Genomic DNA, 23,003 nt, shown 5'->3' on the forward strand with positions numbered 1-23,003 from the left:
CCGCATCCTCTGTGTGTTATATTACAGTAATACGGTGCCCTGAGATAGGGAAGGATAATAATAAAATGGTCAGACTCTCTCTCCGTATCCTCTGTGTGTTATATTACAGTAATACGGTGCTCTGAGATAGGGAGGGATAATAATACAATGATCAGACTCTCTCTCCGCATCCTCTGTGTGTTATATTACAGTAATACGGTGCCCTGAGATAGGGAAGGATAATAATACAATGGTCAGACTCTCTATCCGCATCCTCTGTGTGTTATATTACAGTAATACGGTGCCCTGAGATAGGGAAGGATAACAGTACAATGGTCAGACTCTCTCTCTGCATCCTCTGTGTGTTATATTACAGTAATACGGTGCTCTGAGATAGGGAAGGATAATAATACAATGGTCAGACTCTCTCTCTGCATCCTCTGTGTGTTATATTACAGTAATACGGTGCTCTGAGATAGGGAGGGATAATAATACAATGATCAGACTCTCTCTCCGCATCCTCTGTGTGTTATATTACAGTAATACGGTGCCCTGAGATAGGGAAGGATAACAGTACAATGGTCAGACTCTCTCTCTGCATCCTCTGTGTGTTATATTACAGTAATACGGTGCTCTGAGATAGGGAAGGATAATAATACAATGGTCAGACTCTCTCTCTGCATCCTCTGTGTGTTATATTACAGTAATACGGTGCTCTGAGATAGGGAGGGATAATAATACAATGATCAGACTCTCTCTCCGCATCCTCTGTGTGTTATATTACAGTAATACGGTGCCCTGAGATAGGGAAGGATAACAGTACAATGGTCAGACTCTCTCTCCGTATCCTCTGTGTGTTATATTACAGTAATACGGTGCCCTGAGATAGGGAAGGATAATAATACAAAGGTCAGACTCTCTCTCTGCATCCTCTGTGTGTTATATTACAGTAATACGGTACTCTGAGATAGGGAAGGATAACAGTACAATGATCAGACTCTCTCTCTGCATCCTCTGTGTGTTATATTACAGTAATACGGTGCTCTGAGATAGGGAAGGGTAATAATACAATGGTCAGACTCTCTCTCTGCATCCTCTGTGTGTTATATTACAGTAATACGGTGCTCTGAGATAGGGAAGGATAGCAGTACAATGATCAGACTCTCTCTCCGCATCCTCTGTGTGTTATATTACAGTAATACGGTGCCCTGAGATAGGGAAGGATAATAGTACAATGATCAGACTCTCTCTCCGTATCCTCTGTGTGTTATATTACAGTAATACGGTGCCCTGAGATAGGGAAGGATAATAGTACAATGATCAGACTCTCTCTCCGCAACCTCTGTGTGTTATATTACAGTAATATGGTGCCCTGAGATAGGGAAGGATAATAATACAATGATCAGACTCTCTCTCCGCAACCTCTGTGTGTTATATTACAGTAATACGGTGCGCTGAGATAGGGAAGAATAACAGTACAATGGTCAGACTCTCTCTCCGCATACTCTGTGTGTTATATTACAGTAATACGGTGCCCTGAGATAGGGAATAATAATAATACAATGATCAGACTCTCTCTCCGCATACTCTGTGTGTTATATTACAGTAATACGGTGCTCTGAGATAGGGAAGGATAGCAGTACAATGATCAGACTCTCTCTCCGCATCCTCTGTGTGTTATATTACAGTAATACGGTGCCCTGAGATAGGGAAGGATAATAGTACAATGATCAGACTCTCTCTCCGTATCCTCTGTGTGTTATATTACAGTAATACGGTGCCCTGAGATAGGGAAGGATAATAGTACAATGATCAGACTCTCTCTCCGTATCCTCTGTGTGTTATATTACAGTAATATGGTGCCCTGAGATAGGGAAGGATAATAGTACAATGATCAGACTCTCTCTCCGTATCCTCTGTGTGTTATATTACAGTAATATGGTGCCCTGAGATAGGGAAGGATAATAATACAATGATCAGACTCTCTCTCCGCATACTCTGTGTGTTATATTACAGTAATACGGTGCCCTGAGATAGGGAAGGATAATAGTACAATGATCAGACTCTCTCTCCGTATCCTCTGTGTGTTATATTACAGTAATATGGTGCCCTGAGATAGGGAAGGATAATAATACAATGATCAGACTCTCTCTCCGCATACTCTGTGTGTTATATTACAGTAATACGGTGCCCTGAGATAGGGAGGGATAACAGTACAATGGTCAGACTCTCTCTCCGCATACTCTGTGTGTTATATTACAGTAATACGGTGCTCTGAGATAGGGAAGGATAGCAGTACAATGATCAGACTCTCTCTCCGCATCCTCTGTGTGTTATATTACAGTAATACGGTGCCCTGAGATAGGGAAGGATAATAATACAATGGTCAGACTCTCTCTTCGCATCCTCTATGTGTTATATTACAGTAATATGGTGCCCTGAGATAGGGAAGGATAACAGTACAATGATCAGACTCTCTCTCCGCATCCTCTGTGTGTTATATTACAGTAATACGGTGCCCTGAGATAGGGAAGGATAATAATACAATGGTCAGACTCTCTCTTCGCATCCTCTATGTGTTATATTACAGTAATATGGTGCCCTGAGATAGGGAAGGATAATAATACAATGATCAGACTCTCTCTCCGCATACTCTGTGTGTTATATTACAGTAATACGGTGCCCTGAGATAGGGAGGGATAACAGTACAATGGTCAGACTCTCTCTCCGCATACTCTGTGTGTTATATTACAGTAATACGGTGCCCTGAGATAGGGAATAATAATAATACAATGGTCAGACTCTCTCTCTGCATCCTCTGTGTGTGTTATATTACAGTAATACGGTGCCCTGAGATAGGGAAGGATAATAATAAAATGGTCAGACTCTCTCTCCGTATCCTCTGTGTGTTATATTACAGTAATACGGTGCCCTGAGATAGGGAAGGATAATAATACAATGGTCAGACTCTCTCTCCGCATCCTCTGTGTGTTATATTACAGTAATACGGTGCGCTGAGATAGGGAAGAATAACAGTACAATGGTCAGACTCTCTCTTCGCATCCTCTATGTGTTATATTACAGTAATACGGTGCCCTGAGATAGGGAAGGATAATAATACAATGATCAGACACTCTCTTCGCATCCTCTATGTGTTATATTACAGTAATATGGTGCCCTGAGATAGGGAAGGATAATAATACAATGATCAGACTCTCTCTCCGCATACTCTGTGTGTTATATTACAGTAATACGGTGCCCTGAGATAGGGAAGGATAACAGTACAATGGTCAGACTCTCTCTCCGCATACTCTGTGTGTTATATTACAGTAATACGGTGCTCTGAGATAGGGAAGGATAGCAGTACAATGATCAGACTCTCTCTCCGCATCCTCTGTGTGTTATATTACAGTAATACGGTGCCCTGAGATAGGGAAGGATAATAGTACAATGATCAGACTCTCTCTCCGTATCCTCTGTGTGTTATATTACAGTAATATGGTGCCCTGAGATAGGGAAGGATAATAATACAATGATCAGACTCTCTCTCCGCATACTCTGTGTGTTATATTACAGTAATACGGTGCCCTGAGATAGGGAGGGATAACAGTACAATGGTCAGACTCTCTCTCCGCATACTCTGTGTGTTATATTACAGTAATACGGTGCCCTGAGATAGGGAATAATAATAATACAATGATCAGACTCTCTCTCCGCATACTCTGTGTGTTATATTACAGTAATACGGTGCTCTGAGATAGGGAAGGATAGCAGTACAATGATCAGACTCTCTCTCCGCATCCTCTGTGTGTTATATTACAGTAATACGGTGCCCTGAGATAGGGAAGGATAATAATACAATGATCAGACACTCTCTTCGCATCCTCTATGTGTTATATTACAGTAATATGGTGCCCTGAGATAGGGAAGGATAATAATACAATGATCAGACTCTCTCTCCGCATACTCTGTGTGTTATATTACAGTAATACGGTGCCCTGAGATAGGGAGGGATAACAGTACAATGGTCAGACTCTCTCTCCGCATACTCTGTGTGTTATATTACAGTAATACGGTGCCCTGAGATAGGGAATAATAATAATACAATGGTCAGACTCTCTCTCTGCATCCTCTGTGTGTGTTATATTACAGTAATACGGTGCCCTGAGATAGGGAAGGATAATAATAAAATGGTCAGACTCTCTCTCCGTATCCTCTGTGTGTTATATTACAGTAATACGGTGCCCTGAGATAGGGAAGGATAATAATACAATGGTCAGACTCTCTCTCCGCATCCTCTGTGTGTTATATTACAGTAATACGGTGCGCTGAGATAGGGAAGAATAACAGTACAATGGTCAGACTCTCTCTTCGCATCCTCTATGTGTTATATTACAGTAATACGGTGCCCTGAGATAGGGAAGGATAATAATACAATGATCAGACACTCTCTTCGCATCCTCTATGTGTTATATTACAGTAATATGGTGCCCTGAGATAGGGAAGGATAATAATACAATGATCAGACTCTCTCTCCGCATACTCTGTGTGTTATATTACAGTAATACGGTGCCCTGAGATAGGGAAGGATAACAGTACAATGGTCAGACTCTCTCTCCGCATACTCTGTGTGTTATATTACAGTAATACGGTGCCCTGAGATAGGGAAGAATAATAATACAATGGTCAGACTCTCTCTCTGCATCCTCTGTGTGTTATATTACAGTAATACGGTGCCCTGAGATAGGGAAGGATAATAATAAAATGGTCAGACTCTCTCTTCGTATCCTCTATGTGTTATATTACAGTAATATGGTGCCCTGAGATAGGGAAGGATAATAATACAATGATCAGACTCTCTCTCCGCATACTCTGTGTGTTATATTACAGTAATACGGTGCCCTGAGATAGGGAAGGATAACAGTACAATGGTCAGACTCTCTCTCCGTATCCTCTGTGTGTTATATTACAGTAATACGGTGCCCTGAGATAGGGAAGGATAATAATATAATGATCTGTGTGTTGCAGGTGTCCTGGGATGATGTGAAGTGCACATACGGCAACAGCTCCTTCCACTGGTGAGTGTATGACAGCCCGCCGCCACGTAATGGCAGGATGCAGAGCGTCACTTGAGCGCGCACTGAGCGGGGCGACATCTTTAAATTAAACTATGTTACCATACAGTACAGTGGGCATCGTATAGTATTATTATAGTGAGCACCATACAGTGACCCTAATTCAGCCCTGATCGCTCCTCTGTGAATTTGCAGAAATTACCACCCACAAATGTACGTTTCCTGTCAATCAGCCTGCAGCAGTACAGTGTTATTACAGTATTACAGTGGGTGCTATGCAGTAGTACAGTGTTATTACAGTATTACAGTGGGTGCTATGCAGTAGCACAGTGTTATTACAGTATTACAGTGGGTGCTATGCAGCAGTACAGTGTTATTACAGTATTACAGTGGGCGCTATGCAGCAGTACAGTGTTATTACAGTATTACAGTGGGTGCTATGCAGTAGCACAGTGTTATTACAGTATTACAGTGGGTGCTATGCAGCAGTACAGTGTTATTACAGTATTACAGTGGGTGCTATGCAGTAGCACAGTGTTATTACAGTATTACAGTGGGTGCTATGCAGCAGTACAGTGTTATTACAGTATTACAGTGGGCGCTATGCAGCAGTACAGTGTTATTACAGTATTACAGTGGGCGCTATGCAGCAGTACAGTGTTATTACAGTATTACAGTGGGTGCTATGCAGCAGTACAGTGTTATTACAGTATTACAGTGGGCGCTATGCAGCAGTACACTGTTATTACAGTATTACAGTGGGCGCTATGCAGCAGTACAGTGTTATTACAGTGGGCGCTATGCAGCAGTACAGTGTTATTACAGTATTACAGTGGGTGCTATGCAGCAGTACAGTGTTATTACAGTATTACAGTGGGTGCTATGCAGCAGTAGATTGTTATTACAGTATTACAGTGGGCGCTATGCAGCAGTACAGTGTTATTACAGTATTACAGTGGGCGCTATGCAGCAGTACAGTGTTATTACAGTATTACAGTGGGCGCTATGCAGCAGTACAGTGTTATTACAGTATTACAGTGGGCGCTATGCAGCAGTACAGTGTTATTACAGTATTACAGTGGGTGCTATGCAGCAGTAGAGTGTTATTACAGTATTACAGTGGGCGCTATGCAGCAGTACAGTGTTATTACAGTATTACAGTGGGCGCTATGCAGCAGTACAGTGTTATTACAGTATTACAGTGGGTGCTATGCAGCAGTACAGTGTTATTACAGTATTACAGTGGGCGCTATGCAGCAGTACAGTGTTATTACAGTATTACAGTGGGCGCTATGCAGGAGTACAGTGTTATTACAGTATTACGGTGGGCGCTATGCAGCAGTACAGTGTTATTACAGTATTACAGTGGACGCTATGCAGCAGTACAGTGTTATTACAGTATTACAGTGGGCGCTATGCAGCAGCACAGTGTTATTACAGTATTACAGTGGGCGCTATGCAGGAGTACAGTGTTATTACAGTATTACGGTGGGCGCTATGCAGCAGTACAGTGTTATTACAGTATTACAGTGGGCGCTATGCAGCAGTACAGTGTTATTACAGTATTACAGTGGGTGCTATATAGCAGTACAGTGTTATTACAGTATTACAGTGGGCGCTATGCAGCAGTACAGTGTTATTACAGTATTACAGTGGGCCCTATGCAGCAGTACAGTGTTATTACAGTATTACAGTGGGCGCTATGCAGCAGTACAGTGTTATTACAGTATTACAGTGGGCGCTATGCAGCAGTACAGTGTTATTACAGTATTACAGTGGGCGCTATGCAGCAGTACAGTGTTATTACAGTATTACAGTGGGCCCTATGCAGCAGTACAGTGTTATTACAGTATTACAGTGGGTGCTATGCAGCAGTACAGTGTTATTACAGTGTTACAGTGGGCGCTATGCAGCAGTACAGTGTTATTACAGTATTACAGTGGGTGCTATGCAGTAGTACAGTGTTATTACAGTATTACAGTGGGCGCTATGCAGCAGTACAGTGTTATTACAGTATTACAGTGGGCGCTATGCAGCAGTACAGTGTTATTACAGTATTACAGTGGGCCCTATGCAGCAGTACAGTGTTATTACAGTGGGCGCTATGCAGCAGTACAGTGTTATTACAGTATTACAATGGGCGCTATGCAGCAGTACAGTGTTATTACAGTATTACAGTGGGCGCTATGCAGCAGTACAGTGTTATCACAGTATTACAGTGGGCGTATACAGCAGTACAGTGTTATTACAGTATTACAGTGGGCGCTATGCAGTAGTACCGTGTTATTACAGTATTACAGTGGGCGCTATGCAGCAGTACAGTGTTATTACAGTATTACAGTGGGTGCTATGCAGCAGTACAGTGTTATTACAGTATTACAGTGGGTGCTATGCAGCAGTACAGTGTTATTACAGTATTACAGTGGGCGTTATGCAGTAGTACAGTGTTATTACAGTATTACAGTGGGCGCTATGCAGTAGTACAGTGTTATTACAGTATTACAGTGGGTGCTATGCAGCAGTACAGTGTTATTACAGTATTACAGTGGGCGCTATGCAGCAGTACAGTGTTATTACAGTATTACAGTGGGTGCTATGCAGCAGAACAGTGTTATTACAGTATTACAGTGGGCGTTATGCAGTAGTACAGTGTTATTACAGTATTACAGTGGGCGCTATGCAGCAGTACAGTGTTATTACAGTATTACAGTGGGCGCTATGCAGCAGTACAGTGTTATTACAGTATTACAGTGGGCGCTATGCAGTAGTACAGTGTTATTACAGTATTACAGTGGGCGCTATGCAGCAGTACAGTGTTATTACAGTATTACAGTGGGCGCTATGCAGCAGTAGAGTGTTATTACAGTAATACAGTGGGCGCTATGCAGCAGTATAGTGTTATTACAGTATTACAGTGGGCGCTATGCAGTAGTACAGTGTTATTACAGTATTACAGTGGGTGCTATACAGCAGTACAGTATTATTACAGTATTACAGTGGGCGCTATGCAGCAGTACAGTGTTATCACAGTATTACAGTGGGCGCTATGCAGTAGTACAGTGTTATTACAGTATTACAGTGGGCGCTATGCACTAGTACAGTGTTATTACAGTATTACAGTGGGCGCTATGCAGCAGTACAGTGTTATTACAGTATTACAGTGGGCCCTATGCAGCAGTACAGTGTTATTACAGTGGGCGCTATGCAGCAGTACAGTGTTATTACAGTATTACAATGGGCGCTATGCAGCAGTACAGTGTTATTACAGTATTACAGTGGGCGCTATGCAGCAGTACAGTGTTATCACAGTATTACAGTGGGCGTATACAGCAGTACAGTGTTATTACAGTATTACAGTGGGCGCTATGCAGTAGTACCGTGTTATTACAGTATTACAGTGGGCCCTATGCAGTAGTACAGTGTTATTACAGTATTACAGTGAGTGCTATGCAGTAGTACAGTGTTATTACAGTATTACAGTGGGCGCTATGCAGCAGTACAGTGTTATTACAGTATTACAATGGGCGCTATGCAGCAGTACAGTGTTATTACAGTATTTCATTGGGCGCTATGCAGCAGTACAGTGTTATTACAGTATTACAGTGGGCGCTATGCAGCAGTACAGTGTTATTACAGTATTACAGTGGGCGTATACAGCAGTACAGTGTTATTACAGTATTACAGTGGGCGCTATGCAGTAGTGCCGTGTTATTACAGTATTACAGTGGGCGCTATGCAGCAGTACAGTGTTATTACAGTATTGCAGTGGGTGCTATGCAGCAGTACAGTGTTATTACAGTATTACAGTGGGTGCTATGCAGCAGTACAGTGTTATTACAGTTTCTCTGACGTCCTAGTGGATGCTGGGAACTCCGTAAGGACCATGGGGAATAGACGGGCTCCGCAGGAGACTGGGCACTCTAAAAGAAAGATTAGGTCCTATCTGGTGTGCACTGGCTCCTCCCTCTATGCCCCTCCTCCAGACCTCAGTTAGAATCTGTGCCCGGCCAGAGCTGGGTGCTCCTAGTGGGCTCTCCTGAGCTTGCTAGAAAGAAAGTATTTGTTAGGTTTTTTATTTTCAGTGAGATCTGCTGGCAACAGACTCACTGCTACGTGGGACTGAGGGGAGAGAAGCAAACCTACCTGCATGCAGCTAGCTTGTGCTTCTTAGGCTACTGAACACCATTAGCTCCAGAGGGTTCGAACACAGGGCCTGACCTCGATCGTCCGTTCCCGGAGCCGCGCCGCCGTCCCCCTTGCAGAGCCAGAAGACAGAAGAAGGAGATGAAATCGGCGGTAGAAGACTCCGGTCTTCATTAAGGTAGCGCACAGCACTGCAGCTGTGCGCCATTGCTCCCACAGCACACCACACACTCCGGTCACTGTAGGGTGCAGGGTGCTGGGGGTGGGGGGGCGCCCTGGGCAGCAATTATATTACCTTTTGGCTAAATATACACATAATACATTCAGTTAACTGTATATGTGTAAAAACCCCCGCCATTAAGTTAAAGAAAACGCGGGACAGAAGCCCACCACTGAGGGGGCGGGGCCTTCTTCCTCAGCACACCAGCGCCATTTTCCCTTCACAGCTCCGCTGGAAGCACGCTCCCCAGGCTCTCCCCTGCAGTATCCAGGTACAAGACGGGTTAAAAAGAGAGGGGGGGCACATAAATTTAGGCACAAATCGATACAAACAAGCAGCTATTGGGAAAATCACTTATTAGCAGTGTAAATCCCTGTGTTATATAGCGCTGTGGTCAGTAGCGGATCTTGCCACGGGCAAGCAGTACTTTTGCCCGGGGCGCCGCCTTCCGGAGGGCGCCGCACCAGGGCAAGATCCGCTGCTGGTGTGTGCCCCCTGCTGCCCGCTGCCCGCTGCCCCCGGCCGCCACCGCTGGGAAGGGAAACTAGACGCGTACGCGTCTAGTTTCCCTTGCTGGAGAGGTCCTTTACTGTGCGGTGCGCGATGACGTCATCGCGCACCGCACAGCAAAGGTCCTCTCCACGAAGGGAACTAGACGCTACGCGTCTAGTTTCCCTTCGTGGAGAGGACCTTTGCTGTGCGGTGCGCGATGACGTCATCGCGCACCGCACATCAATTCAGCTGTACAGGGGGCGTAAATGACCACGCCCCCTGTACAAAGCCACGCCCCCTAAAGCCGCCCGGGCCGCCACAAACCCCGGAGCCGGCCCTGGCTGTGGTGTGTACTGGCATACTCTCTCTCTCTGTCTCCCCAAAGGACTTTGTGGGGTCCTGTCCTCAGTCAGAGCATTCCCTGTGTGTGTGCGGTGTGTCGGTACGGCTGTGTCGACATGTTTGATGAGGAGGGTTACGTGGAGGCGGAGCAGGGGCAGATACATGTGGTGTCGCCCCCGACGGGGCCGACACCTGATTGGATGGATATGTGGAAGGTCTTAACCGACAGTGTCAACTCCTTACATAAAAGGTTTGATGACGCAGCAGCCTTGGGACAGCCGGGGTCTCAACCCGCGCCTGCCCAAACGACTCAGAAGCCGTCAGGGGCTCATAAACGCCCGCTAGCTCTGATGGTAGACCTAGATGTCGACACGGAGTCTGACTCCAGTGTAGATAAGGATGAGACAAATGTACAGTCTACAAAAGCCATCCGATGCATGATTACTGCAATGAAAGATGTATTGCACATTTCTGATATTAACCCGGTTACCACCAAAAGGGGTATTATGTTTGGGGAGAAAAAGCAGCCAGTGACTTTTCCCCCATCTGATGAATTAAATGATTTGTGTGAAGAAGCGTGGAGTTCCCCTGATAAGAAACTAGTGATTCCTAAGAGGTTACTGATGGCGTACCCTTTCCCGCCAACGGACAGGTTACGTTGGGAAACATCCCCTAGGGTGGACAAGGCGCTCACACGCTTATCTGAAAGGGTGGCACTGCCGTCTCAGGATACGGCCGCCCTAAAGGAGCCTGCGGATAGAAAGCAGGAGGCTATCCTGAAGTCAGTGTATACACACTCTGATACTCTACTGAGACCTGCTATTGCTTCAGCATGGATGTGTAGTGCTGCAGCAGCATGGACTGATACCCTGTCAGACAACATTGATTCCCTCGACAGGGATACTATTTTGCTAACCATCGAACATATAAAAGACGTCGTCTTATATATGCGGGATGCACAGAGGGACATTTGCCTGCTTGCATCTAGAATTAATGCAATGTCCATTTCTGCCAGGAGAGTATTATGGACTCGGCAGTGGACAGGTGATGCTGATTCTAAAAAACACATGGAGGTTTTGCCTTATAAGGGTGAGGAACTATTTGGGGACGGTCTCTCGGACCTCGTATCCACAGCAACTGCTGGGAAGTCGACTTTTTTGCCTCAGGTTCCCTCACAGCCTAAGAAAGCACCGTATTATCAAATGCAGTCCTTTTGGCCTCAGAAAGGCAAGCGGGTCAGAGGAGCATCCTTTCTGGCCAGAGGCAAGGGTAGAGGAAAGAAGCTGCACCAGGCAGCCAGTTCCCAGGAACAAAAATCCTCCCCTGCTTCCACTAAGTCCAGCGCATGACATTGGGGCTCCACAGGCGGAGCCAGGTGCGGTGGGGGCGCGTCTCCGAAACTTCAGCAACCAGTGGATCTATGGGCTGTACAAATTGTATCTCAGGGATACAAGCTGGAGTTCGAGGCGACTCCCCCTCGCCGTTACCTCAAATCAGCCTTGCCAGCTGCTCCCAGGGAAAGGGAGGTAGTACTGGCGGCAATTCACAAGCTGTACCTCCAGCAGGTGATAATCAAGGACCCCCTCCTTCAACAGGGCAGGGGTTAATATTCCACAATGTTTGTGGTACCGAAACCGGACGGTTCGGTGAGACCCATCCTGAATTTAAAATCCTTGAACACTTATATAAAGAAGTTCAAGTTCAAAATGGAATCGCTCAGGGCGGTTATTGCAAGCCTGGAAGAGGGGGATTTTATGGTGTCGCTGGACATCAAGGATGCTTACTTGCATGTCCCCATTTACCCACCTCACCAGGAGTACCTCAGGTTTGTGGTACAGAACTGTCATTACCAATTCCAGACGTTGCCGTTTGGTCTCTCCACGGCTCCGAGAATATTTACCAAGGTAATGGCCGAAATGATGATACTCCTTCGAAGAAAGGGAGTTATAATTATCCCGTACTTGGACGATCTCCTCATAAAGGCGAGGTCCAAAGAGCAGTTGTTGGTCAGCGTAGCACTCTCTTAGGAAGTGTTGCAACAGCACGGCTGGATTCTGAATATCCCAAAGTCGCAGCTGATCCCTACGACGCGTCTGCTTTTCCTGGGAATGATTCTGGACACAGAACAGAAGAAGGTGTTCCTCCCAGAGGAGAAGGCCCAGGAATTGTCATCTCTGGTCAGGGACCTCCTGAAACCAAAACAGGTGTCGGTGCATCACTGCACGCGAGTCCTGGGAAAGATGGTGGCTTCTTACGAAGCAATTCCCTTCGGCAGGTTCCATGCAAGGATCTTTCAGTGGGATCTGTTGGACAAATGGTCCGGATCGCATCTTCAGAAACATCGGTGGATCACCCTGTCCCCAAGGGCCAGGGTGTCTCTGCTGTGGTGGCTGCAGAGTGCTCATCTTCTCGAGGGACGCAGGTTCGGCATACAGGACTGGATCCTGGTGACCACGGATGCAAGCCTCCGAGGATGGGGGGCAGTCACTCAGGGAAGAAACTTCCAAGGACAGTGGTCAAGTCTGGAGACTTCTCTACACATAAATATATTGGAACTAAGGGCCATCTACAACGCCCTGAGTCAAGCAGAGCCCCTGCTTCAAAACCAATCTGTACTGATTCAGTCAGACAACATCACGGCGGTCGCCCATGTAAACCGCCAGGGCGGCACAAGAAGCAGGATGGCAATGGCGGAAGCCACAAGGATTCTTCGATGGGCGGAGAATCACGTGCTAGCACTGTCAGCAGTGTTCATTCCGGGAGTGGACAACTGGGAAGCAGACTTCCTCAGCAGGCACGACCTCCACCCGGTAGAGTGGGGACTTCATCAAGAAGTCTTCACACAGATTGTAGATCGTTGGGAACTGCCACAGGTGGACATGATGGCGTCCCGCCTCAACAAAAAGCTAAAAAAATATTGTGCCAGGTCACGGGACCCTAAGGCGATAGCTGTGGACGCACTAGTGACACCGTGGGTGTACCAGTCGGTTTATGTGTTCCCTCCTCTTCCTCTCATACCCAAGGTACTGAGGATAGTAAGAAAGAGAGGAGTAAGAACTATACTCATCGTTCCGGATTGGCCAAGAAGAACTTGGTACCCAGAACTACAAGAAATGATCTCAGAGGACCCATGGCCTCTGCCTCTCAGACAGGACCTGTTACAGCAGGGGCCCTGTCTGTTCCAATACTTACCGCGGTTGCGTTTGACGGCATGGCGGTTGAATGCCGGATCCTAGCGGAAAAGGGCATTCCGGATGAAGTTATTCCTACGCTGATAAAGGCTAGGAAAGACGTGACAGCAAAACATTATCACCGTATATGGCGAAAATATGTTGCTTGGTGTGAGGCCAGGAAGGCCCCTACAGAGGAATTCCAGCTGGGTCGATTCCTGCACTTCCTATAGTCAGGAGTGACTATGGGCCTAAAATTAGGATCCATAATGGTCCAGATTTCGGCCCTATCTATTTTCTTTCAAAAAGAACTGGCTTCACTGCCTGAAGTTCAGACGTTTGTTAAGGGAGTGCTGCATATTCAGCCCCCTTTTGTGCCTCCAGTGGCACCTTGGGATCTTAACGTTGTGTTGGATTTCCTGAAATCACACTGGTTTGAGCCACTTAAGACCATGGAGCTAAAGTATCTCACGTGGAAGGTGGTCATGCTGTTGGCCTTGGCTTCAGCTAGGCGCGTGTCAGAATTGGCGGCTTTGTCATGTAAAAGCCCGTATCTGATCTTCCATATGGACAGGGCAGAATTGAGGACTCGCCTCCCAAAGGTGGTATCAGCGTTTAATTTGAACCAACCTATTGTGGTGCCTGCGGCTACTCAGGACTTGGAGGCTTCCAAGTTGCTGGACGTAGTCAGGGCTTTGAAAATCTATGTAGCCAGGACGGCTGGAGTCAGGAAAACTGACTCGCTGTTTATCCTGCATGCACCCAACAAACTGGGTGCTCCGGCTTCAAAGCAAACTATTGCGCGCTGGATCTGTAACACGATTCAGCAAGCTCATTCTGCAGCAGGGTTACCGCATCCTAAATCAGTAAAAGCCCATTCCACAAGGAAGGTGGGCTCTTCTTGGGCGGCTGCCCGAGGGGTCTCGGCATTACAGCTTTGCCGAGCTGCTACCTGGTCGGGTTCAAACACATTTGCTAAGTTCTACAAGTTTGATACCCTGGCTGAGGAGGACCTTGCCTTTGCTCATTCGGTGCTGCAGAGTCATCCGCACTCTCCTGCCCGTTTGGGAGCTTTGGTATAATCCCCATGGTCCTTACGGAGTTCCCAGCATCCACTAGGACGTCAGAGAAAATAAGAATTTACTCACCGGTAATTCTATTTCTCGTAGTCCGTAGTGGATGCTGGGCGCCCGTCCCAAGTGCGGACTCTCTGCAATACATGTATATAGTTATTGCTTAACTAAAGGGTTATTGTTATGAGCCATCTGTTACTGAGGCTCAGTTGTTGTTCATACTTTTAACTGGGTATGGTTATCACGAGTTGTACGGTGTGATTGGTGTGGCTGGTAAGAGTCTTACCCTGGATTCCAAATCCTTTCCTTGTTGTGTCAGCTCTTCCGGGCACAGTTTCCTTAACTGAGGTCTGGAGGAGGGGCATAGAGGGAGGAGCCAGTGCACACCAGATAGTACCTAATCTTTCTTTTAGAGTGCCCAGTCTCCTGCGGAGCCCGTCTATTCCCCATGGTCCTTACGGAGTTCCCAGCATCCACTACGGACTACGAGAAACAGAATTACCGGTGAGTAAATTCTTATTATTACACTACAGTGGGCGCTATGCAGTAGTACAGTATTATTACAGTTTTACAGTGGGCGTTATGCAGTAGTACAGTGTTATTACAGTATTACAGTGGGCCCTATGCAGCAGTACAGTGTTATTACAGTATTACAGTGGGCGCTATGCAGCAGTACAGTGTTATTACAGTATTACAGTGGGTGCTATGCAGCAGTACAGTGTTATTACAGTATTACAGTGGGTGCTATGCAGCAATACAGTGTTATTACAGTATTACAGTGGGCGCTATGCAGCAGTACAGTGTTATTACAGTATTACAGTGGGTGCTATGCAGCAGTACAGTGTTATTACAGTATTACAGTGGGTGCTATGCAGCAGTACAGTGTTATTACAGTATTACAGTGGGCGTTATGCGGTAGTACAGTGTTATTACAGTATTACAGTGGGCCCTATGCAGCAGTACAGTGTTATTACAGTATTACAGTGGGCGCTATGCAGCAGTAGAGTGTTATTACAGTATTACAGTGGGTGCTATGCAGTAGCACAGTGTTATTACAGTATTACAGTGGGTGCTATACAGCAGTACAGTGTTATTAAAGTATTACAGTGGGCGCTATGCAGCAGTACAGTGTTATTACAGCATTACAGTGGGCGCTATGCAGCAGTACAGTGTTATTACAGTATTACAGTGGGCGCTATGCAGCAGTACAGTGTTATTACAGTATTACAGTGGGCGCTATGCAGCAGTACAGTGTTATTACAGTATTACAGTGGGCGCTATGCAGCAGTACAGTGTTATTACAGTATTACAGTGGGTGCTATGCAGCAGTAGAGTGTTATTACAGTATTACAGTGGGCGCTATGCAGCAGTACAGTGTTATTACAGTATTACAGTGGGCGCTATGCAGTAGTACAGTGTTATTACAGTATTACAGTGGGCGCTATGCAGTAGTAGTGTTATTACAGTATTACAGTGGGTGCTATACAGCAGTACAGTGTTATTACAGTATTACAATGGGCGCTATGCAGCAGTACAGTGTTATTACAGTATTACAGTGGGCGCTATGCAGTAGTACAGTGTTATTACAGTATTACAGTGGACGTTATGCAGCAGTACAGTGTTATTACAGTACTACAGTGGGCGCTATGCAGCAGTACAGTGTTATTACAGTATTACAGTGGGCGCTATGCAGTAGTACAGTGTTATTACAGTATTACAGTGGGCGCTATGCAGCAGTACAGTGTTATTACAGTATTACAGTGGGCGCTATGCAGCAGTACAGTGTTATTACAGTATTACAGTGGGCGCTATGCAGCAGTACAGTGTTATTACAGTATTACAGTGGGTGTTCTGCAGTTGTACAGTGTTATTACAGTATTACAGTGGGCGCTATGCAGTAGTACAGTGTTATTACAGAATTACAGTGGACGCTATGCAGCAGTACAGTGTTATTACAGTGGGCGCTATGCAGCAGTACAGTGTTATTACAGTATTACAGTGGGCCCTATGCAGTAGTACAGTGTTATTACAGTATTACAGTGAGTGCTATGCAGTAGTACAGTGTTATTACAGTATTACAGTGGGCGCTATGCAGCAGTACAGTGTTATTACAGTATTACAGTGGGCGCTATGCAGCAGTACAGTGTTATTACAGTATTACAGTGAGTGCTATGCAGTAGTACAGTGTTATTACAGTATTACAGTGAGTGCTATGCAGTAGTACAGTGTTATTACAGTATTACAGTGGGCGCTATGCAGTAGTACAGTGTTATTACAGTATTACAGTGGGCCCTATGCAGCAGTACAGTATTATTACAGTGGGCGCTATGCAGCAGTACAGTGTTATTACAGTATTACAGTGGGCGCTATGCAGCAGTACAGTGTTATTACAGTATTACAATGGGCGCTATGCAGCAGTACAGTGTTATTACAGTATTACAATGGGCGCTATGCAGCAGTACAGTGTTATTACAGTGGGCGCTATGCAGTAGTACAATGTTATTACAGTATTACAGTGGGCGCTATGCAGTAGTACAGTGTTATTACAGTATTACAGTGGGCGCTATGCAGCAGTACAGTGTTATTACAGTGGGTGCTATGCAGTAGTACAATGTTATTACAGTATTACAGTGGGCGCTATGCAGTGGTACAATGTTATTACAGTATTACAATGGGCGCTATGCAGCAGTACAGTGTTATTACAGTATTACAGTGGGCGCTATGCAGCAGTACAGTGTTATTACAGTGGGCGCTATGCAGTAGTACAATGTTATTACAGTATTACAGTGGGCGCTATGCAGTAGTACAATGTTATTACAGTATTACAGTGGGCGCTATGCAGCAGTACAGTGTTATTACAGTGGGTGCTATGCAGCAGTACAGTGTTATTACAGTATTACAGTGGGCGCTATGCAGTAGTACAATGTTATTACAGTATTACAGTGGGCGCTATGCAGCAGTACAGTGTTATTACAGTGGGTGCTATGCAGTAGTACAGTGTTATTACAGTATTACAGTGGGTGCTATACAGCAGTACAGTGTTATTACAGTATTACAGTGGGCGCTATGCAGCAGTACAGTGTTATTACAGTTTTACAGTGGGTGCTATGCAGCAGTACAGTGTTATTACAGTATTACAGTGGGCGTTATGCAGTAGTACCGTGTTATTACAGTATTACAGTGGGCGCTATGCAGCAGTACAGTGTTATTACAGTATTACAGTGGGTGCTATGCAGCAGTACAGTGTTATTACAGTATTACAGTGGGCGTTATGCAGTAGTACAGTGTTATTACAGTATTACAGTGGGCCCTGTGCAGCAGTACAGTGTTATTACAGTATTACAGTGGGTGCTATGCAGCAGTACAGTGTTATTACAGTATTACAATGGGCGCTATGCAGCAGTAGAGTGATATTACAGTATTACAGTGGGCGCTATGCAGCAGTACAGTGTTATTACAGTATTACAGTGGGTGCTATGCAGTAGTACAGTGTTATTACAGTATTACAGTGGGCGCTATGCAGCAGTACAGTGTTATTACAGTATTACAGTGGGCGCTATGCAGCAGTACAGTGTTATTACAGTATTACAGTGGGCGCTATGCAGTAGTACAGTGTTATTACAGTATTACAGTGGGCGCTATGCAGCAGTACAGTGTTATTACAGTATTACAGTGGGTGCTATGCAGTAGTACAGTGTTATTACAGTATTACAGTGGGCGCTATGCAGCAGTACAGTGTTATTACAGTGGGTGCTATGCAGTAGTACAGTGTTATTACAGTATTACAGTGGGCGCTATGCAGCAGTACAGTGTTATTACAGTATTACAGTGGGTGCTATGCAGCAGTACAGTGTTATTACAGTATTACAGTGGGCGCTATGCAGCAGTACAGTGTTATTACAGTATTACAGTGGGTGCTATGCAGTAGTACAGTGTTATTACAGTATTACAGTGGGCGCTATGCAGTAGTACAGAGTTATTACAGTATTACAGTGGGCGCTATGCAGCAGTACAGTGTTATTACAGTATTACAGTGGGTGCTATGCAGTAGTACAGTGTTATTACAGTATTACAGTGGGAGCTATGCAGCAGTACAGTGTTATTACAGTATTACAGTGGGCGCTATGCAGCAGTACAGTGTTATTACAGTATTACAGTGGGCGCTATGCAGCAGTACAGTGTTATTACAGTATTACAGTGGGTGCTATGCAGTAGTACAGTGTTATTACAGTATTACAGTGGGCGCTATGCAGCAGTACAGTGTTATTACAGTGGGTGCTATGCAGTAGTACAGTGTTATTACAGTATTACAGTGGGCGCTATGCAGCAGTACAGTGTTATTACAGTATTACAGTGGGTGCTATGCAGTAGTACAGTGTTATTACAGTATTGCAGTGGGTGCTATGCAGCAGTACAGTGTTATTACAGTATTACAGTGGGTGCTATGCAGCAGTACAGTGTTATTACAGTATTACAGTGGGCGTTATGCAGTAGTACAGTGTTATTACAGTATTACAGTGGGCCCTGTGCAGCAGTACAGTGTTATTACAGTATTACAGTGGGCGCTATGCAGTAGTACAGTGTTATTACAGTATTACAGTGGGCGCTATGCAGCAGTACAGTGTTATTACAGTATTACAGTGGGCGCTATGCAGCAGTACACTGTTATTACAGTATTACAGTGGGCGTTATGCAGTAGTACAGTGTTATTACAGTATTACAGTGGGAGCTATGCAGCAGTACAGTGTTATTACAGTATTACAGTGGGCGCTATGCAGCAGTACAGTGTTATTACAGTATTACAGTGGGTGCTATGCAGTAGTACAGTGTTATTACAGTATTACAGTGGGCGCTATGCAGCAGTACAGTGTTATTACAGTATTACAATGGGCGCTATGCAGCAGTACAGTGTTATTACAGTATTACAGTGGGCGCTATGCAGCAGTACAGTGTTATTACAGTGGGCGCTATGCAGTAGTACAATGTTATTACAGTATTACAGTGGGCGCTATGCAGTAGTACAGTGTTATTACAGTATTACAGTGGGCGCTATGCAGCAGTACAGTGTTATTACAGTGGGCGCTATGCAGTAGTACAATGTTATTACAGTATTACAGTGGGCGCTATGCAGTAGTACAATGTTATTACAGTATTACAATGGGCGCTATGCAGCAGTACAGTGTTATTACAGTATTACAGTGGGCGCTATGCAGCAGTACAGTGTTATTACAGTGGGCGCTATGCAGTAGTACAATGTTATTACAGTATTACAGTGGGCGCTATGCAGTAGTACAATGTTATTACAGTATTACAGTGGGCGCTATGCAGCAGTACAGTGTTATTACAGTGGGTGCTATGCAGCAGTACAGTGTTATTACAGTATTACAGTGGGTGCTATACAGCAGTACAGTGTTATTACAGTATTACAGTGGGCGCTATGCAGCAGTACAGTGTTATTACAGTTTTACAGTGGGTGCTATGCAGCAGTACAGTGTTATTACAGTATTACAGTGGGCGTTATGCAGTAGTACCGTGTTATTACAGTATTACAGTGGGCGCTATGCAGCAGTACAGTGTTATTACAGTATTACAGTGGGTGCTATGCAGCAGTACAGTGTTATTACAGTATTACAGTGGGCGTTATGCAGTAGTACAGTGTTATTACAGTATTACAGTGGGCCCTGTGCAGCAGTACAGTGTTATTACAGTATTACAGTGGGTGCTATGCAGCAGTACAGTGTTATTACAGTATTACAATGGGCGCTATGCAGCAGTAGAGTGATATTACAGTATTACAGTGGGCGCTATGCAGCAGTACAGTGTTATTACAGTATTACAGTGGGTGCTATGCAGTAGTACAGTGTTATTACAGTATTACAGTGGGCGCTATGCAGCAGTACAGTGTTATTACAGTATTACAGTGGGCGCTATGCAGCAGTACAGTGTTATTACAGTATTACAGTGGGCGCTATGCAGTAGTACAGTGTTATTACAGTATTACAGTGGGCGCTATGCAGCAGTACAGTGTTATTACAGTATTACAGTGGGTGCTATGCAGTAGTACAGTGTTATTACAGTATTACAGTGGGCGCTATGCAGCAGTACAGTGTTATTACAGTGGGTGCTATGCAGTAGTACAGTGTTATTACAGTATTACAGTGGGCGCTATGCAGCAGTACAGTGTTATTACAGTATTACAGTGGGTGCTATGCAGCAGTACAGTGTTATTACAGTATTACAGTGGGCGCTATGCAGCAGTACAGTGCTATTACAGTATTACAGTGGGTGCTATGCAGTAGTACAGTGTTATTACAGTATTACAGTGGGCGCTATGCAGTAGTACAGAGTTATTACAGTATTACAGTGGGCGCTATGCAGCAGTACAGTGTTATTACAGTATTACAGTGGGTGCTATGCAGTAGTACAGTGTTATTACAGTATTACAGTGGGAGCTATGCAGCAGTACAGTGTTATTACAGTATTACAGTGGGCGCTATGCAGCAGTACAGTGTTATTACAGTATTACAGTGGGCGCTATGCAGCAGTACAGTGTTATTACAGTATTACAGTGGGTGCTATGCAGTAGTACAGTGTTATTACAGTATTACAGTGGGCGCTATGCAGCAGTACAGTGTTATTACAGTGGGTGCTATGCAGTAGTACAGTGTTATTACAGTATTACAGTGGGCGCTATGCAGCAGTACAGTGTTATTACAGTATTACAGTGGGTGCTATGCAGTAGTACAGTGTTATTACAGTATTGCAGTGGGTGCTATGCAGCAGTACAGTGTTATTACAGTATTACAGTGGGTGCTATGCAGCAGTACAGTGTTATTACAGTATTACAGTGGGCGTTATGCAGTAGTACAGTGTTATTACAGTATTACAGTGGGCCCTGTGCAGCAGTACAGTGTTATTACAGTATTACAGTGGGCGCTATGCAGTAGTACAGTGTTATTACAGTATTACAGTGGGCGCTATGCAGCAGTACAGTGTTATTACAGTATTACAGTGGGCGCTATGCAGCAGTACACTGTTATTACAGTATTACAGTGGGCGTTATGCAGTAGTACAGTGTTATTACAGTATTACAGTGGGAGCTATGCAGCAGTACAGTGTTATTACAGTATTACAGTGGGCGCTATGCAGCAGTACAGTGTTATTACAGTATTACAGTGGGTGCTATGCAGTAGTACAGTGTTATTACAGTATTACAGTGGGCGCTATGCAGCAGTACAGTGTTATTACAGTATTACAGTGGGTGCTATGCAGTAGTACAGTGTTATTACAGTATTACAGTGGGAGCTATGCAGCAGTACAGTGTTATTACAGTATTACAGTGGGCGCTATGCAGCAGTACAGTGTTATTACAGTATTACAGTGGGTGCTATGCAGTAGTACAGTGTTATTACAGTATTACAGTGGGCGCTATGCAGCAGTACAGTGTTATTACAGTGGGTGCTATGCAGCAGTACAGTGTTATTACAGTATTACAGTGGGCGCTATGCAGCAGTACAGTGTTATTACAGTATTACAGTGGGTGCTATGCAGTAGTACAGTGTTATTACAGTATTACAGTGGGCGCTATGCAGCAGTACAGTGTTATTACAGTATTACAGTGGGTGCTATGCAGTAGTACAGTGTTATTACAGTATTGCAGTGGGTGCTATGCAGCAGTACAGTGTTATTACAGTATTACAGTGGGTGCTATGCAGCAGTACAGTGTTATTACAGTATTACAGTGGGCGTTATGCAGTAGTACAGTGTTATTACAGTATTACAGTGGGCCCTGTGCAGCAGTACAGTGTTATTACAGTATTACAGTGGGCGCTATGCAGTAGTACAGTGTTATTACAGTATTACAGTGGGCGCTATGCAGCAGTACAGTGTTTTTACAGTATTACAGTGGGCGCTATGCAGCAGTACACTGTTATTACAGTATTACAGTGGGCGTTATGCAGTAGTACAGTGTTATTACAGTATTACAGTGGGAGCTATGCAGCAGTACAGTGTTATTACAGTATTACAGTGGGCGCTATGCAGCAGTACAGTGTTATTACAGTATTACAGTGGGTGCTATGCAGTAGTACAGTGTTATTACAGTATTACAGTGGGCGCTATGCAGCAGTACAGTGTTATTACAGTATTACAGTGGGTGCTATGCAGTAGTACAGTGTTATTACAGTATTACAGTGGGAGCTATGCAGCAGTACAGTGTTATTACAGTATTACAGTGGGCGCTATGCAGCAGTACAGTGTTATTACAGTATTACAGTGGGTGCTATGCAGTAGTACAGTGTTATTACAGTATTACAGTGGGCGCTATGCAGCAGTACAGTGTTATTACAGTGGGTGCTATGCAGCAGTACAGTGTTATTACAGTATTACAGTGGGCGCTATGCAGCAGTACAGTGTTATTACAGTATTACAGTGGGTGCTATGCAGTAGTACAGTGTTATTACAGTATTACAGTGGGCGCTATGCAGCAGTACAGTGTTATTACAGTGGG

At 44.8% G+C, this 23,003-nt stretch overlaps 1 protein-coding gene across 5 annotated transcripts in view; it reads left to right on the forward strand.

Annotated features, from left to right (window-relative positions):
• USP18 (ubiquitin specific peptidase 18) overlaps nucleotides 1-23,003 on the forward strand; it is a 49,331-nt gene that overhangs the window by 23,003 nt on the left and 3,325 nt on the right. For 4 of the 5 annotated variants that reach the window (XM_063929284.1, XM_063929285.1, XM_063929283.1 and 1 more), the window contains one exon: nucleotides 5,008-5,057. In XM_063929284.1, coding sequence (XP_063785354.1) covers nucleotides 5,008-5,057 — 50 coding nt within the window. Of the gene's footprint in view, nucleotides 1-5,007; nucleotides 5,062-23,003 lie in introns of those variants that run through there. The other variant, XM_063929286.1, reaches the window with a different exon arrangement.

Source organism: Pseudophryne corroboree, chromosome 6, assembly GCF_028390025.1.
Source record: "Pseudophryne corroboree isolate aPseCor3 chromosome 6, aPseCor3.hap2, whole genome shotgun sequence".
Lineage (NCBI taxonomy): Eukaryota > Metazoa > Chordata > Amphibia > Anura > Myobatrachidae > Pseudophryne > Pseudophryne corroboree.